The sequence below is a fragment of the Octopus sinensis genome, linkage group LG26 (genome assembly GCF_006345805.1).
Source record: "Octopus sinensis linkage group LG26, ASM634580v1, whole genome shotgun sequence".
NCBI lineage: Eukaryota > Metazoa > Mollusca > Cephalopoda > Octopoda > Octopodidae > Octopus > Octopus sinensis.
The window spans coordinates 5,278,520-5,298,519 of record NC_043022.1 but is presented as its reverse complement, the minus strand read 5'-3'; the positions used below and the strand labels follow the sequence as shown (position 1 = coordinate 5,298,519).

At 40.3% G+C, this 20,000-nt stretch overlaps 1 protein-coding gene across 2 annotated transcripts in view; it reads left to right on the top strand.

Moving 5' to 3' along the window:
* Window positions 1-20,000, top strand: part of LOC115224866 (von Willebrand factor A domain-containing protein 3B-like) — a 93,160-nt gene that overhangs the window by 60,192 nt on the left and 12,968 nt on the right. For both annotated transcript variants that reach the window (XM_029795817.2, XM_036513625.1), the window contains exons 13-19: window positions 1,751-1,936; window positions 2,862-2,995; window positions 5,591-5,799; window positions 7,895-7,975; window positions 9,175-9,232; window positions 12,042-12,204; window positions 13,902-14,023. In XM_029795817.2, the coding sequence (XP_029651677.1) occupies window positions 1,751-1,936; window positions 2,862-2,995; window positions 5,591-5,799; window positions 7,895-7,975; window positions 9,175-9,232; window positions 12,042-12,204; window positions 13,902-14,023 (953 nt within the window). The remainder of the gene's footprint in view (window positions 1-1,750; window positions 1,937-2,861; window positions 2,996-5,590; window positions 5,800-7,894; window positions 7,976-9,174; window positions 9,233-12,041; window positions 12,205-13,901; window positions 14,024-20,000) is intronic.

Genomic DNA, 20,000 nt, shown 5'->3' with positions numbered 1-20,000 from the left:
CAATTTTTGTGGCCGTTTGAGAATATATTGTCGGAAAATAAAACGTTTTTGTAAAATTGGTTTGAATAGTAATGTCATACGGTAGCTTGTACCAGATCACAAGTATCTTACATAATCTTTTAAAGATGATTGTTAATGGTTATCGGATGTATTGCTACAGCACCCTGAGGTCCCGTTAAAGTCGGCTTCAGTGAACGACAATGTGTTTCTGTTCAGTGTTTGAGTTCATATTTCATAATTTTGAGCAAATTGTTCGAGCTTTATGTGAATGTAATGTTGGATGCTCTCTGGGACTTTTTTTTTGAAGGGCAACTGTACACATACCTACAGTTACACTCACATGCACACTCTCTCTCTCTCTCTCTCTCTCTTTCTCACATACACATGCATGCATGAACTCTCAAACTTTCACAAATACGTGTATATACATGTGTACATGTACACTCATAGACACAAACACATAAATACTCATGCATATGAACTCATGCACACACACACACTCATGCACACATGTACACACACACATCCACACATTCACACACACACACTCATGCACACACGCACATGCACACACGAACACACACACACACATGCATGTGTGCATGTATGTTTATATTTTTCGTTTATCTTATCTTTCACTTTGTTCAGTCATTAAACTGTGGCTATGCTGGAGCACAACATAGAGGAATTTCTAATGAAACAAATCGACCCCAGGATTTATTTTCTTTTTGAAAACCTGGTACTTATTCTATTGGTCTCTTTCGCCGAACTGCTAAGTTATGTGGATGTGAACACACCCACATCAGTTATCAAGTGGTGCTGGGTGACAAACACAGACACAAAGACATACACACATATATACAACAGGCTTCTTTCAGTCAGACCCTAGTCGAACCGTCCAACCCATGCCAGCATGGAAAACGGACGTAAAACGATGATGATGAGGATGATGAAAGGGCTTCTTTCAGTCTCTGTCTACTAAATCCACTCACAAGCCTTTGGTCAGCCTAAGACTATAACAGAAAATACTTGCCCAAGGTGGGACTGAACTTGGAACCATGTGGTTGGTAAGCAAACTTCTTACTACACAGCCACACCTACACCTACTTATATGTATAGTTGTATATTTGTATGCCTATATAACCCTCATCATTTACTTCAATTATTTTTATGCTGGCATGAGTTGGACATGTTTCCTCCACCACATCATCTCAACATTTTGTATGGACCAAAGTAATTTTCAAAAACTAATTAAACCTATTGGGCTTTGCCAGCACTTTAATTTGATGGCAAGGACTCTTGGTAATTAAAATGGATTCATTGTTAGCCAAACAGTTTGTGAAAATCACAAAATTAAGATAAATATCAGATAATAATCACATTTGCATTGAGCTACAGAATAAGGAGGATTCATCTGGCCATGCTAAAGACCCCCCCCCCCATTGGCTACAGAGGTGAGTTTAGATTACAGCTCCTAAGAAATTTACCCACAAAAATGGACTGAAGAATACTCGTATTTCCATTATTTTGTGTTTATATTTGGTTTGCAATTTTCTTGATGCCAACTCGTATGTTGAAACAGATTTCGATGGGTCTTGGGAAGGTCATTATGCCAACAATAATGATATACACATGCACTGGTTCACTATCACTTCTTTATTATTATTATTATTATTATTATTATTATTAGTCAATTGGTTAGCTGTTTAACCAACCAACTAATTGACTTCCTTTAATCTCCATCTTCCAGCCAGCCAAACTTCTTCTGTCTCAAGTGGATATGTATCCCACAATTCCAGTGCACACAGTCTCATTCAACTGTAATGATGTGGAAGCTAATGAGTTTCTCTGTCAACTTGCTCAATTAACAGATGGTCGTTACCGTCATTATAATTGTAACACTGGCCCTCATCTATGTCGACCACATTGTTGGAAGGTAAAGTACAGTAATTTACAGCCTCCGTTTCATAACTGTTTTAATTACTGCCTTAATTGTTATTGTTGTTGTTGTTGTTGTTGTTGTTGATGCTGTTTACACCTGCTTAGCTTTGAGTTTTAAATTTTCTTCTGCTTAGCTGCAAGAAGAAAGGAAGCATTTAGGATTATCTTAACTGATGCTGACAGGAAAAATAGAAGTTATCCTCAAACAAGAAACTTAGCTGGCACATTAGCAGCAGGGTGGATTCGTCTAAAAGTATCCATGGACCAAGTGGTAGTGTTAAACTGGGTGACAACAGAGTGGAACACTAAAGGTAGCCAAGGAAATATACAGTGTAGTTTTTACTAAATAAAATGCAATATAGAAGATGGCGCAGGAGTGGCTGTGTGGTAAGTAGCTTGCTAACCAACCACATGGTTCTGGGTTCAGTCCCACTGCGTGGCATCTTGGGCAAGTGTCTTCTGCTATAGCCCCGGGCCGACCAATGCCTTGTGAGTGGATTTGGTAGACGGAAACTGAAATAAGCCTGTCGTATATATGTATATATATATATATGTGTGTTTGTGTGTGTGTGTTTGTCCCCCTAGCATTGCTTGACAACCGATGCTGGTGTGTTTACGTCCCCGTCACTTAGCGGTTCAGCAAAGAGACCAATAGAATAAGTACTGGGCTTACAAAGAATAAGTCCCGGGGTCGATTTGCTCGACTAAAGGCGGTGCTCCAGCATGGCCACAGTCAAAATGACGGAAACAAGTAAAGAGTATATAGTTAGTATCACATACACTATTTTATACTGTATGTATTAAATATACTATAATGTACAATAAGGTTACCATTGTATACAATTTATCATATAAGTACCATTATATATATATACTTTTACTCAGTTTTTGGTCTCGTTCTTTATTTGTTCCAAAATCAGAGTGATGATCAGCGTTTATTAGAAGAAGAACTAAAAGAAGCTTCTGAGAATTTGGATTTCATGTCAAAACTTAGAAACCACTGCACCACAGCAGTTTGGAAGAAAGAAATCAGTCGCATAAAGGATAGTAAAATGTAAGAAAGCACCTATTTCTATTTTCTTCTGCCATTGAAATTACAAATTATTACCATGGCAAATTCTTTTGTAAGCAATATTTTTCATTAGTTTTTATTTTTTATAATTGAGCCTTTACATTACACATAATAATGTATAATGATGTATATATAATATGTCTATAATATAATAGAAAAAACTGCATATAATTTGGAGTATATAACTTTTACTAAAATAAAGTGATTATTAAAGTCTACACTATCAAGAAAATTCTTAAAAATTACAATTTTAATATAGTTTTTATCAAAATGTGATTTTCAAAGTCCTTTAACATTGAAGATGCCAAGTACAGAAAACTAATTTTAATTTAGTGTAAAATAGCATTTTTTAACACTGCAAGACTGCATTCTCTCTTTGTCTTTTCTCTCTTTTATACTTTTCATAACACTACTTTCTACAGACATATCAGTAAAAACATTTCTTCAGAATTATAAGTTTAATACAGCATCAGCCAAATTATGTGGACTCCAGTATCCTTTCACTTGACTTGGGTGTTTTCGAAAAAGAAAAGCAATTCTAAATTTATTCATTGAGCAAATTAGTACTGAATAAGGGATACAAAGAGATAGACATATCAGAAAAATTACGCAAATTGGGAATCAAATGTGTAAATATGATCAAACAACTTGCCGAAAGCCACTCAGAGGGCAGTGTTTCTGCCAGTAATGTATAAAGATGTATACATTATACAATAGGCGCAGGAGTGGCTGTTTGGTAAGTAGCTTGCTAACCAACCACATGGTTCCCGGGTTCAGTCCCACTGCGTGGCATCTTGGGCACGTGTCTTCTGCTATAGCCCCGGGCCGACCAATGCCTTGTGAGTGGATTTGGTAGACGGAAACTGAAAGAAGCCTGTTGTATATATGTATATATATATATAAGTGTGTGTGAATATGTTTGTGTGTCTGTGTTTGTTCCCCTAGCATTGCTTGGCAACCGATGCTGGTGTGTTTACGTCCCCGTAACTTAGCAGTTCGGCAAAAGAGACCGATAGAATAAGTACTGGGCTTACAAAGAATAAGTCCCGGGGTCGATTTGCTCGACTAAAGGCAGTGCTCCAGCATGGCCGCAGTCAAATGTCTGCAACAAGTAAAAAGAGTAAAAAGAAAAGAAAGAGAATAGTTTCAAGTTTTCTCACAAGACCATTAATTTGAAAGATGAAAGGCAAAGTTGAAATCAATGGAATTTGAACTCAGAACATAAATATGGACAAAATGCTGCTAAGCTGCTTCATAACACAGATTTGCTTGTCAGTTGTTTGACCTTAACCAGTTGAGCATGTTCCTTAGTGGCTGACGATATGTGCATCTCTGATCCTGAGTTGAAGTAGTTGGGGAGCATCATAGCCATGTGTTGAGAGGAATTCTTTGGGGTTTGGATAATTCACCTTTAGAAACATGGGTGTTTTGTTCAACATCCTTAAACAAACCTTATTCAGGGACCTTTTGAGCAGGATGAGCTACTCAACCTGAAGAAAATTCTAACCAAGCCCCACTTTCAAGGTCATGTGCTGTTTATCTAGATATGAGATCACCATGTTGCACACATATGGTTGTGATGCATGTGCCTGGTGTACCCTTATCAGATGGGTAGTTATGATGGGGCTTTGTATATCTGTACCCCAGTGTCACTTTGATGGCATGCACTGCTCTCTCACTCAATAATAATAATAATGCCCAGCAGAACTGTTACAAAAGGTTTGCTTCTTTGGCATGGCCAGAATAATCAGAAAAATATTAGATAGCTGAAAAGAACGGATAGCATGGTACTGTAGGCTGCGGGTAGCAAGCCCACTATGCATGCAAGACTCCGGGAGTTCCAACAAAACCTGAGATAAAAAGAAATAATAATAATGGTTTCAAATTTTGGCTCAAGGCCAGCAATTTTGGAGGAAGGGAAAAGCCAGTTGCATTGACTCCCAGTAAATAACTGGTACCTATCTAATTGGCCCCGAAAGGATGAAAGACAAAGTCAACTTCAACAGAATTTAAACTCAGAACATAAAGACAGACAGAATGCCACTAAGAATTCTGCCTGCAAACAATTCTGCTGCCGTTTTGGTTCATTATCCAGGCGCAGGAGTGGCTGTGTGGTAAGTAGCTTGTTTACCAGCCACATGGTTCCGGGTTCAGTCCCACTGCGTGGCACCTTGGGCAAGTGTCTTCTACTATAGCCTCAGGCCGACCAAAGCCTTGTGAGTGGATTTGGTAGACGGAAACTGAAAGAAGCCCGTCGTATATATGTATATATATGTATGTGTGTGTATGTTTGTGTGTCTGTGTTTGTCCCCCTAGCATTGCTTGACAACCGATGCTGGTGCGTTTATGTCCCCGTTACTTAGCGGTTCGGCAAAAGAGGCCGATAGAATAAGTACTGGGCTTACAAAAGAATAAGTCGCGGGGTCGAGTTGCTCGACATAAGGCGGTGCTCCAGCATGGCCGCAGTCAAATGACTGAAACAAGTAAAAGAGTAACCAAAATGTCATTTTGCTGAGAAAGAAAAAGAAACTTTTGCTGTTTATCAACGAATACTAATGGTGATCCTTTGTCTTACAGAAATAATTCCTTATTGTCGTGTGAGGGTTCCGCTTCTTCAGATCTTTCCTCCAAAGGTACTTATCAATCAGTGGATAAACTGGAATTTCCTGTACCAACTCATTCGATTCCAAGGAAATGTTATTCTTTCCAGAAGAACCCAGAATCCTTTTACTACAAGGAAAAATCTCACAAATTTCCCCCACAACAGAAAAACATTCTTTTTGCTGGTAAGAACAAAATTCTTTCCCTGTCTTAAACCATTTTCTTAATTGTTTTAAAGTAATTATTTAAAAGGACACAATTAACTTTCTCCCTAAATAAGGGGCTGAGTTCTAATAGTAGTTTAGGGGAATGGTGATTGGGTTACCTAAAGAAAAAATAGATGGCACTGTTGGTTACAACGAGGAGGGTTTCAGTTGACCCGATCAACAGAACAGCCTGCTCGTGAAATTAACATGCAAGTGGCTGAGTGCTCCACAGACATGCATGCCCTTAATGTTCTTCTCAGGGAGATTCGGTGTGACACAGAACGTGACAAGGCTGGGCCCTCTTGAATTACTGGTACAACTCATTCTGGACAGCTGAGTGGACTGAAGCAGTGTGGAATAATGTGTCTTGCTCAAGGACACAACATGCCACCAGGTATTGAACTCATGACCATATGATCATAAGCCAAATACCCTAACCACTAAGCCATGTGCCCTCATGGTTGGCCTAAACAGTTCTTTAGTGGAGACGCATAGCTTAGTGGTGAGGGTGTTGGATTCATGATCATAAGATTGGGGCCTCGATTCCTGGATTGGATGACACATTATGTTCTTGAGCAAGACACTTCATTTCATGTTGCCCCAGTCCACTTGGCTGACAAAGATGAGTTATCCTATCATGGACTGATGTCTAATCCTTGTAGGAAATTTATATATCATTTAACCCAGGAAACTGGCCCTTAAGGGTCGGTAACTTTGCTGTTTTTTTTAAACAACCTTTTGCAATAGCATACTATCCCGTAGCAGAAAGTGTTGGAGTCACACTAGGGTTTGACCTCAACCTAACTCAAGACTGCAGGTGAGTTGTCCCATACAACCCTTTGTGATTGCAGATTTAAAAAATAACGACAGGTGTATAACATATTTCACATTTAAAAGTTTTCAAAACTTTACTCTCACCTGTTCTATCACAATGCTTACCAAGGTCCACCAATTCACTTGTGAGTCTGTGGATCTACATCTGGAAAGTTCTGTAAGGTACAGGACTTGAGCAAGGACATGTAGAAATACAGTAGTTGTCCATACATGCCAATCGCCCATCTCCACACTAAAAATGTTGTCTTCAAGAAGGGCCTCAGCTTTATCTCAGGTGTTGTCATCAGAAAATCAGGTGGTCTTGTCATTGACCAGTCAGATGTTGTCCTACATCATTGGTCACAATACACTTTGCATTATTTTTTAGCTTTTGAATAGGACCATTCCACTGACTAGATGAACAGGCCAACACCCCCGCTGATCAGAAGGCTAGTTCATGGCAAAGTTACCCATGGACTGGAGTAGCATGAAATGAAGTGTTTTGTTGAAGAAAGCAATACACCACTCAACCTGGAAATTGAACTCATGAACAGTAGACCATGAACGCAACCCTCGATCTGCTAGGCTATGTTGCCATCAGAAAGTGGGAAACCAAAATAGACACCACAAATCCCCTATTCTGACAATTTTACCATTCCACCACATTGACGAAGTTCTTTATTTATTGACCTTGAAAAGTTGATAGGCTACACTAACTTCAACAGGATTTGAACTCAGAATGTAGTCAATCAGAACTAATTCTGTGAGACAGTCTTGCTTAAGTTTTGATGACCCTAGGAATTTAGCACAGTATTAATTACTTTAAATCTTTTAGCCAGGAGGGGAGGGCAGTGCCTGTGACTCTTTCAGGTGTCCTCAAACAAGAAACTTTGACTCAATACATGCAACGAAGTAGGGAATGTGTTAGATCTTTGGTAAATATGGGAGACAACTCTAGATGTGTTTCGATCTTATTATACTTCCTCAGTTGATATTATTTTTCTTTGATATGTTCCCAATATTTCTCTCCCTGGGTATATTGATTTCAAATTTTGGGGGAGGGGAGATAAGTTGATTACATCAACCTCAGTGTTTAACTGGTACTTATTTTATCAACCCTGAGAGGATGAAATGCAATGCTGACCTTGGGAAAATTTGAACTCAGACCGTAAAAACAGTTGAAATGCCACTAAGCATTTTGCCTGCCATGCTAACCATTCTGAGAGTCTACAGCCTTATCTCTCTCTGTATATTTTTACAGGTTCAACGAAGACCAGTTACCTCAGACTTAAGAACATAAAGAAAGGGAGCAGACCAATAAGCAGAGAGACTCAAGAAAAAAGTAAGCCTCACTCACAAAATATTCTATATTCTTCACAATGGTATAATCATCATCATCATCATTTAGCATCCGTTTTCCACGCTAGCATGGGTTGGACGGTTTAACTGGGGTCTGTGAAGCCGGAAGGCTTCATCGGGCCCAGTCAGATTTGGCAGTGTTTCTATGGCTGGATGCCCTTCCTAACGCCAACCACTCCGTGAGTGTAGTGGGTGCTTTTTACGTGCCACCTGCACAGGTGCCAGGCGAGGCTGGCAAATGGCCACAATAATGAGCAGAGTGTTTTTATATATTTGTCCAGAATCAGGTCGGACGTGGAGGAGGATAGTAAATAAAACTAGATGGTGTGGTTTTAGACATACAATAACATACATGAGGGTGGTCATGGCTGGAAAGACGTTATCATAAGCATAAACAAAAACAGCAACGACAGTGAGACCATATGAAATAACCACTACCTCCCAAACCACCTCCACCACCACCACAACTGCAACCACAACCACTACCACCACCACCACCACCATCATACCACCACCACCACCATCACTGCTGCTGCCACAACCATACAACAGTGAAATCTGCAATAATTCCATTACCACCACCACCACCACCACCACCACAACTGCAACCACAACCACTACCACCACCACCACCACCACCACCACAACCACCACCATCACCACCATCATACCACCACCACCACCATCACTGCTGCTGCCACAACCATACAACAGTGAAATCTGCAATAATTCCATTACCACCACCACCACCACCACCACCACAACTGCAACCACAACCACTACCACCACCACCACCACCACCACCACAACCACCACCACCACCACCACCACCACCACCACCACCATCACTGCTGCTGCCACAACCATACAACAGTGAAATCTGCAATAATTCCATTACCACCACCACCACCACCACCACCACAACTGCAACCACAACCACTACCACCACCACCACCACCACCACCACAACCACCACCACCACCACCACAACCACCACCACCACCATCACTGCTGCTGCCACAACCATACAACAGTGAAATCTGCAATAATTCCATTACCATCACCACCACCACCACCACCACAACTGCAACCACAACCACTACCACCACCACCACCACCAGCACCACCATCATACCACAATGAGAACAAGATTGTCTAAACCTCAACCTCATTCTTTTGCAGAAGCTGAAATCAAAGCAAACAGCTCCCCCGTCTGCCCCAGACCACCATTGATATTGAGGTAAGGAATGGTCAGTTATGAAATGTATAAACTTTGACCACTTTTGAGGTCGTTATTTGGTCGTCATCAAAGGAAGTGACCTTTGCAAAGCCTTATTAAACTTCTTTGATATTATATTTATGATGACCGTCTCATTTTTACTTCCTGGTTCCTTGGATTATGAGATCCTGGTTTGCCGTCCTCTGTCGGCATCTGGTTATTTTGGTGCAGGCATAGCTGTAAGGTTAAGAAGTTTGCTGCTCAACCATCAGGTTCTGAGTTCAATCACAGTGTGACAATTAGGGTAAAGCTCTTCGATCAAAGCCTTGAGAAAAATCAGGAATAATATTTTGTAGGTAGAAGCCTTTCCTGCATGCATGTGTGTAAACCAATTTTTTTCTCCAACCAGTCGCCATACTTGACCATTAAATCCCCAAGTCTTTTCATTCTCTCTCTGTTTACTTTCTGTTATTCCTTTCTGTTGAAGAGCATACGCTCGAAATGTAAAAGGCTTTCTCACTTTCCTGAGCATCAAACTAATACACCTGCTTGCTGTTCATACACCTGTCTTTGTCTTTTGTTTTTCAGTAAATTTCAACTATACATACATATATATACATACATATCACAGTGTGACAATTAGGGTAAAGCTCCTCGATCAAAGCCTTGAGAAAAATCAGTTATATACATACATATATATATACATACATACATACATATATATATATATATATATATATATATATATATATATATATATATATTATATATTAATTATATTTTTTAAAGCCAGAACCTGCAGTTTCAATATTTTGGAGTTAGGATACTTTCTTCAGGAAATGTTTGGAAAGAAGTTGGTATTCATGACCTTCTCTGTCCTGAAGAGAGTGTAATATACATACATATATGTATACACACACATTTGGTCTTACGACATGATGTAACATATATATACGTCATCATCATCATCATCATCGTTTAACGTCCGCTTTCCATGCTAGCATGGGTTGGACATATACATATATATTTACACACACAAACACACACACACGCACACACACACACACACACACACATATATATATAGAGAGAGAGAGAGTGTTTAACCCTTTTGTTACCAACCCGGCTGAAACCGGCTCTGGCTCTGAGTACAAATGTCTTGTTTGCATAAGTTTTGAATTAAAATCTTCCACCAAACCTTAGTCACAATTTATGTTCCTAACACTAGCTTAATGATGACTAAGTTATTTTACTAAATTCTTTATTATATTTAAAGTAATTGAAAGAAACACAGAGCATCTCAAAATAAATACAGTAATGAAAGGGTTAAGTGTGTGCATACATGCATACATACGTGCATCAACTAACATGCACATTACAGACACGATCTGTAAGTGGAACAGTAGAAATACGCAAGGCTTTCCTTAAGTTCAGAATGTGACATTGTTTCTGTTATCTACATTCCAACAATGGAGCTTCGTAACTTTGATAGAAATCAACTCCTTTTTCAAAGGAAGAATTTAAATGATTGAAAACCGAAGCGAAACATACATACATGCATTAGCCCCTACACACATTTTTTTCTCTCCTTGTTTTTTCTGTGTCCCTTTCTGTAGAAGAGTGTAGGCTCGAAACGTAAAAGACTTTTTCTATTCCTGAGCATTATACTAATACATCTGTTTGTTTTGTACACCACCTGTCTTCGTCTTTTGTTTTTTTCGTAAACTCTCCCTATATTTATATATGTATGTATATATATATATATATATATAAATACACACACACACACACATATATATATATATATTAATGATATACATATATATTTAATAATATGTATATATATCATTTAATGTACACTGTATAAAGATAAGAGTTACTAATAGTTCCTTGCTATGAAGACATGTGGCCAGGCAAGTTTTTATAAACTGCCTGGCCACATATATCCAGTGTGTGTGTGTGTGTGTGTGTATGTGTTGTTGTTAAAGAACAAGACGGATAAGGGTGATTAAGTGATGGTCTAGGGCTTAGGGGCGGGAGAGCCCAGGCCTTGGAAAAACAAAAAACTTTGGTCGTCTTGTTGTAGTCGAGGGCTCTTCGTTGACACCAGACACCACTAGGAGGTAGCCCTCGAAGTCACCGGAAATGAGATCTCCAGGTCCAAATTCTTGAATGGCTGTGTGTATGTGTGTGTGCATGTGTGTTTGTGTGTGTGTGTACTGAATTCTGTAACACTGTAACATCACATAATGTCACCATCTCTAGGGTATATGGTCATGGACAGACACCCATCCCCAATAGAAGAAATATAAGGAAAACAACAAGGCAGTGGTTCCCAAAGCGGGTGGTACAGATCCCTACCCCACCAGGGGTGGTGGAAGGATCCAGAGGGCATTGAAGAAAAGTGGAGTGATAATGGGGTGGCCAAAAAGGGACAATAATGGAGTAACCAAAAGCGGGCAGTAATTTGGATGGCCAAAAGGGGGCAATAATAGGGGGATGTAAAAGGAGACGAAGGATATAAAAACAAACAAAAATAAAGGGTTAAATAGGTTAAGTTTTATTTGTGAAATACTTTTGTTTTGAATTTACTGCAGGAAATAGTCTACATTTGTGGTGGTGAGTGGTGGAGGGGTGGTGCTAGGATTGAGGTCCGAGTGTCAAAGGGGTGGCAGCCCGAAAATGTTTGGGAACCATTGCCACAAGGGGTAGGATTTAGCAATACAAAGGAATGGATGAGGAGGGGACAGATAGTGTTTGTTGTTGTTGTTGTTGTGCACCCACTGACTTTTCTTCACTTACCGATTCCGTTATTATCATGATTTTTCAGAGAGAGAAAGCCAAGATCCATTATAAAAGAATGGTTGAGACATAACAGCCTCAGAAGAAAGAAATTGTCTCTGCTTGATGTCCTCTCTTCCACATGTATCCCACATGGTGCCAAATACATCCCTGTACTCAACAAACATGCCCTGACAAGGGTGTTTAAAGAGGTAAGCAATGTCATGTCGATGCTGTTCTCCAAACTCATCCAGTCTCATGAAAGAAATCGAAGGGTTACAAAGAACATTTAATGATGGTGATATACCTTGCAACTAGCATGCAGCTATCGCAACAACTTGGGCTACACTTCAGTTACCTATTCTAGCCTCTTTTACGTGTCTACATTTCCATTCAAAATATAAGAAATGCTACCAGATAAAACTAAGTTAATAACAGATTCTGCTTAAATTTCCTTTAAAATTCTGTGTTTGTTTTTCTGTCTTTTCTGCCTATTTCCAGGCATAAATTCAAAGCTGAAAACTTCCCAATATCAAATCAATATTTTCTGACTTAAGATTAGATCTTTCCCATCTTAACCCTTTAGTATTTAAACCGGCCATATCCGGCCAAAATATTTAATCTGTTTTATGCTCAAACTGACCACATCCAGGCTCTCACACCTACCCTACAATGTTATTCTACATTAAGTAATTACACCATCAAGATCTTGAAGATATGAGATAATGCATGATTAATTAAAATCAATGGGAATCAATAAGCATTATGTTTGATAGACTAATCAGAACACTAAAGGGTTAAGCCAGCTTTCATGTTTCAAACTTGCCTCTCCAGATATTTTCTTGGTAACCTTCATGTTTCCTGAACTGCAACCCAAATATTGTGGATTTCATTTACGTATTATTGTTAATCCCTGTTTTTGATTTGATTTGTTTTTCTTCTTAGAATTTTTATTTATGAAACATTAAAGATGTCTAGGAGGCGCAATGGCCCAGTGGTTAGGGCAGCGGACTCGAGGTCGTAGGATCGCGGTTTTGATTCCCAGACCAGGCACTGTGAGTGTTTATTGAGCGAAAATACCTAAAGCTTCACAAGGCTCCTGCAGGGGGTGGTGGTGAACCCTGCTGTACTCTTTCACCACAACTTTCTCTCACTCTTACTTCCTGTTTCTGTTGTACCTGTATTTCAAAGGGCCGGCCTTGTCACTCTCTGTGTCACGCTGAATATCCCCGAGAACTACGTTAAGGGTACACGTGTCTGTGGAGTGCTCAGCCACTTACATGTTAATTTCACGAGCAGGCTGTTCCGTTGATTCGGATCAACCGGAACCCTCATCGTCGTAACCGACGGAGTGCTTCCATAAAAAAAAAAAGATGTCTAAGATATAAACATTCACCAGTAAAATAATTTCAGTTAAAAGACTTAAATACTGGGGACACTCAAAAGCTCCGTGTCTCTACTCCCTTAAACACAAAAGAGAGAAAGATATACTATCGTATATGAAAGGGAAATCTTGAAGGGGCAAGTTCCAAACTTTGGCATCCAGTAGAATTTTAAGGCACAAAATTGTATATATTGTCAACTTCCAAAAGCTTAGAAGCATTTCGTCCACCTTTATGTTCTGAGATCAAATTTCACCTAAGTCAATTTTGCCTTTTGCCTATTAGGGGTCAATATGAGACTCAGTTGAATTCTGGGATTCATGTAATTAACATACCTCTTCCTCCAAAATTGCTGGCCTTGTGCCAAAATCTGAAATCAATATTTCACAAACTTTGCTGATCTATCTGATCCAGTTTTACCATCAACACTATCAATAACATAATGTTCTGTACAAACTTTACAAACCCATCTAACCCATCTTTGTCGAAATGCCTAAACTATCAGAAACATTGTATCTTTTGCTTAGGTCTTCCCTTTCGCATATTTACTGGAAGAGAAAGGAATGGAAATGAATTTGGTAAACCCTGGCGCTGTGGACCTTGCAGATTATGAAGAGGAACTTGCAAAAGCCATACATTTATACACAAAGTAAGATTTTATTCGTTTTTAGTGTGTGTGTGAGTGTGTGTGTGTATTTATGTATGTGAAAGTGTGTGGCTTAGTGGTTAGGGTATTCGGCTCATGATCATAAGTTCGTGAGCTCAATTCCTGGTGGTTCTTTGTGTCCTTGGGCAAGTCACTTTCTTTCATGTTGTTCCAGTCCACTCAGCTGGCAGAAATGCATTGTACCTGTAATTCAATGGGGCCAGCCTTGTCACATTCTGTGTCATGCTGAATCTCCCTGAGAACTACATCAAGGGTATGCATGTCTGTGGAGTACTCAGCCACTAAGCTGTTAATTTCACGAGTAAGCTGTTCCATTGGTCAAATTAACTGGAACTCTTGTTGGTCCTAAGCAACGGAGTCCCAGGGCATTTAGCTCACTCCAGGTTGTGGGTTCAATCTCCAGAAACATGTTGTATCCTTGAGCAAGACACTTTACTCCACTTTATTGCTCCAGTCCATTCAGCTGGCAGAAATGAGTTGTACCAGTAATTCAAATGGTCCAACCATGTCCCGTTCTGGATCATGCTGAATCTTCCCGAGAACTACATTAAGGAGAAGCGTGCTTGTGAAGTACTCAGCCACATGAGTGTTAATTTCACAAGCAGGCTGTTCCATTGATCGGATCAACTGGATCACTCATCATCATAAGCGATGGAGCACCTGTTTATATATCTTTCTTTACTGCCCACAAGGGGCTAAACACAGAGGGGACAAACAAGGACAGACAAAGGGATTAAGTCGATTACATCGACCCCAGTGCGTAACTGGTACTTTATTTATTGACCCCGAAAGGATGAAAGGCAAAGTCGACCTCGGCGGAATTTGAACTCAGAACGTAACGGCGGACGAAATACGGCTACGCATTTCGCCCGGCGTGCTAACGTTTCTGCCAGGTCACCGCCTGTTTATATATCTGTGTACGTTTGCATACACACACACACAATATTCACATTTAATTAAGGTGGCAATCTGGCTGAAACGTTAGCACGCCGGGCGAAATGCTTAGCAGTATTTCGTCTGCGGTTACATTCTGAGTTCAAATTCCACTGAGGTCGACTTTACCTTTCATCCTTTTGGGGTTGATAAATTAAGTACCAGTTACGGATTAAGTCAATGTAATCGATGTAATCCGTTTGTCTGTCCTTGTTTGTCCCCTCTACGTTTAGCCCCTTGTGGGCAATAAAGAAATAAGAAATGTAAGCATGCTGGGCAAAATGCTTAGCAGTATTTTGTCCGTCTTTCCGTTCTGAATTCAAATTCTGCCGAGGTTGACTTTGCCTTTCATCCTTTCAAGTTCAGTAAACTATGTACCAGTTGCGTACTGGGGTCGATCTAATCGACTGACCGCCCCCCCCCCCAAAAAAAAATTTCAGGCCTTGTGCCTAGAGTAAAAAAGAATATTCACACTTAATTTCAGAATCAGAATCACAACATAACCATTCTTGTGATTCCTGTCAGAAACTGTCAGTAAATGAATTGCTGGAAGGGACACCATATTTCATTCTGCAACCATAATCTACTTCCAAGTATATTAGAGACTTATAAGTCAACATTGTGTCTCAGCTGTGTTGGCAGAGATATTCAATCAGTTTTTCAAGTTACTTCTACAGATTCTCTGCAGAAACTAGAGACAACACTGAAAGGTGTGAGGTTTTGTATACAATTACATCTTTGCAAATAATGGAATCAACTGTAGAAAAATACAAGGGGGTGCTAAAAAGTTTCTGGCTTTAAGGGTGTCAAGAAAGTTGTGGTTGGAGGCCCAACAAGGGGGTGCTAAAAAGTTTCTGGCTTTAAGGGTGTCAAGAAAGTTGTGGTTGGAGGCCCAACAAGTGGGTGCTAAAAAGTTTCTGGCTTTAAGGGTGTCAAGAAAGTTGTGGTTGGAGGCCCAACAAGTGGGTGCTAAAAAGTTTCTGGGTTTAAGGGTGTCAAGAACAAGGGGGTGCTAAAAAGTTTCTGGCTTTAAGGGTGTCAAGAAAGTTGTGGTTGGAGGCCCAACAAGGGGGTGCTAAAAAGTTTCTGGCTTTAAGGGTGTCAAGAAAGTTGTGGTTGGAGGCCCAACAAGGGGGTGCTAAAAAGTTTCTTGCTTTAAGGGTGTCAAGAAAGTTGTGGTTGGAGGCCCAACCTTCTGAGTTCTTTTACAGGACTTAGAAAAACTGAAGGACCACTGTAATATGTGTGTGAATCTGAGAGGGGAATTTGTGGACTAAAATCATAATTAATTGATGTTCAGCACCCCCTCATATATATATGTATGTATTTATAAATGAGGAGTGCAGAAAAGTTCATGACTTTAAGGGTATCATGAAAGGCCTGGTGACAGACCCAACACCACCACCATCACCACCAGTACCACCACCAACACCACCATCATCATCACCATACCACAGTAGCTTTCACATCCCACAACCAACACCACCACCACCACCACAACCACCAGCACCACCATCACTACCACTACAACCACCAACACCACCACCAACACCAACACCACCATCACTACCACAACCACCAACACCACCACCAACACCAACACCATCACCACCACCACAACCACCATCACCACCACCAACACCATCACCACCACCAGCACCACCACCACCATCACCACCACCACCACCACCAACACTAACACCACCATCACTACCATAACCACCACCACCACCACCAAGCTTCTCTGACTTACAAACCAAGCATGGGCAACCTTTTATGGCATGAGCCATGTCTCATGATCAGAAGCATTGCACTGCTACAAACATTCTAGATCTTCATTTAAGCGTGTCCTTTAGGTGTGTCCTGCAGGTAACCGTTTGCCTGTGACTAGTCTAAACTTAAACGCTTCACCCACAAGCCCACCTATACTTTCCTAACCACCTCCCTAACCATACCCTAACTCTCTACTGTAGCTACTACTCTAACCCATGCCCCAACCACCACTCCAACCCACAGCAATTTCAGTCATCATTCGGCTTTGGTCTTTGGCCTGATGAGGACTTCATTTCACTGACCAGTAATGGAGACATTGAGCATTTTATGCAGGCTTGCTTCGGACAAACATCAATGAAAACATGAATAAATATATGAGCCTTTTTGTCATGGTGACCAAGATTAAGAGATTTAACAATCTAAAATGGTTTAGAATGGGATACAAGGGTAGCTGTGTAGATATATTTATTCGTGTCTTATAGCCAGAAATATAGAGGTAGATCACTGCCAGAGCAGCTGTCTGGCTTCCGTGCCTGTGGCACCTAAAAAGCACCATTTGAGCGTGATCGTTACCAGTGTCGCCTTACTGGCACTTGTGCCGGTGGCCCATGAACAAAACATTCGAGCGAGATTGTTGCTAGTGTCGATGGATTGGCTCCTATGCAGGTGGCACATAAAAAGCACCATTTGAGTGTGATCGTTACCAGCATTGCCTTACTGGCACTTGTACCGGTGGCCCATGAACAAAACATTCGAGTGAGATTGTTGCTAGTGTCGATGGACTGGCTCCAGTGCAGGTGGCACATAAAAAACACCATTTGAGCATGGTTGTTGCCAGTACCTCCTGACTAACTCTTGTGCCGGTGGCATGTAAAAGCACCCTCGGAGTGGTTGGCATTAGGAAGGGCATCCAGCTGTAGAAACTCTGCCAGATCAGATTGGAGACTGGTGCAGCCATCTGGTTCGCCAGTCCTCAGTCAAATCGTCCAACCCATGCCAGCATGGAAAGCGGACATTAAATGATGATGATGGTGATGATGTGTAAACCTATTCAATGGTGTTCTATATATGCTCAGAAATATAGGGTTAGTTAGTTCTCTCTGTACCATGAGACACAGAAGGTCGCAACACAATCTCTCCAACTGGCTTTGTTTTCTGCCACTGTTCAGGTCCCATTCCAGCTTACCCACCCTTCTTGTTTCTTTCGATTCCCAGACCGGGCGTTGTGAGTGTTTATTGAGCGAAAACACCTAAAAGCTCCACGAGGCTCCGGCAGGGGATGGTGGTGATCCCTGCTGTACTCTTTCACCACAACTTTCTCTCACTCTTACTTCCTGTTTCTGTTGTACCTGTATTTCAAGGGGCCGGCCTTGTCACTCTCTGTGTCACGCTGAATATCCCCGAGAACTACGTTAAGGGTGCTCATCCACTTACACGTTAATTTCACAAGCAGGCTGTTCCGTTGATTCGGATCAACCGGAACCCTCATCGTCGTAACCAACGGAGTGCTTCCCCTTCTTGTTTCCTTTCTTTGCTAATGGTCCTTCACAGTGTGATTTTAGGGTGCCCCTGACGCTTTTTTCCCTTCAAGCTGCCAGTTTTGTGTCACTATACAATTGCACTATCGGTTCACTGGTGTCCTATATATACCCAGAAGTATAGGGTAGCCATATAAATATATTCACTGGTTTCCTAGAAATATAGGGTAACCGTATAAATATATTCCCTGGTGTCTTATATATACCCAGAATTACAAAGGTTGCTACGTTAACATATTTACTGATTTCCTGCATTATACCATTGTATTTAGAAACCATTCATTATCATTTCATCACTGAACAGTAACACCCCCCTCTCTCTCTTTACAGAACAACTTCATTCTCCAGAGGTTCCTGGCAACATAGTCTGCCACTCCAACCAGGCCTCTATACCTCTCTGCTTTGCTAAAGGTTTACTCTCTCTCTCTCTCTCTCTCTCTCTCTCTCTCTTTCTCTCCTTTCATAAAATATTTCATACAAATGTTAAACTTTGCATAGAGTACCTGTGATCATTCTGAACACAGGTACCTTATGGAATTCCAGTCCCTCCCATGGATTCTAATCCCCCAAATTCCTTATACTTTAATTACTATCTTTTGCTACTGATTATAATTTTTTTAGAATCCACACAAATTATGGACATTGTTCCTTTAACTCAACAAAAAAAAAAAAAGAAAAGAGAAGAGAAGAAAGGAAACACAATCTACAAAAAAGTTCTGGCTGTGTCTGCTGCAATGGATACATTTAATGACAGAAGACTAAAAGACACCATTCTAAGAGGAAACAGTAAAGTTTAGGTGAAGTCGTAGTTGAAGAATACAAAAAAGTCTCTCTTTTTTTTCTTTTAAGAAAAAAAAAAAATGGTAAATTTTAGTTTTTCAAAAGTAAATTATTTTAAAGAATCCAGTCAACCAACAAATAAAGAAAATATTCCAAAGACAGACGTTGACTAATTCTTTGACGTATATCAAAATGGTGACTGTCCTCTTGGAATAGTATTAACTTAATTTCTTGCGTAGACATATCAGATTGTTATTTTTCTTTACATTCTTTAAACCAAAATGATCTCCAGAACTTGAAGAACTTTGGCATTCAAGGAAATGCTTCAGCTCCTGCTGGGATCTAAAGACGAAATTCAGTTGATTAGTTTAGCCTAAGGAATGGCATCTATGAGGTAACGAAGGGACTAATTGAAGCTCTACAGAAAAGCTGAATACATTCATAGAGAATAACTACCCCTTTTATGTCTAATTAGCAGAATTGGGTCCATTATGGCTGCCATAGAATCACAAAGATGTTTACTCTGTTAAAATGATGTCTTGTTAGTAATCTGTCAACTCCACCAACCAGGCGAAATTCTGCTGCCTGCCGCTACTATAGTGACCCCCACATACTAAATATGGATGATCGCTAATAAAATTTAAGCAGATGTTGGTCAGTTCTAATCCAGTTCTTCAGAAACATCTCTCTCTCTCTCTCTCCCCAAGAGTCCAAGTGAACAAACAATCTCCCTTAGCCTGTCGCCAGCATTTCACCAAACCTCATCGCTTCTTTCATTTTGACATCTTTTCATCGTTAAGAAAGTAAAATATGCTCAGTCACTCCAACACATGTATGTATGTATGTGTGTGTGTATGTGTATGCATGTATGTATGTGTATGCATGTATGTATGTGTATGTATGTATGTATGTGTGTGTGTGTATGTATGTATGTA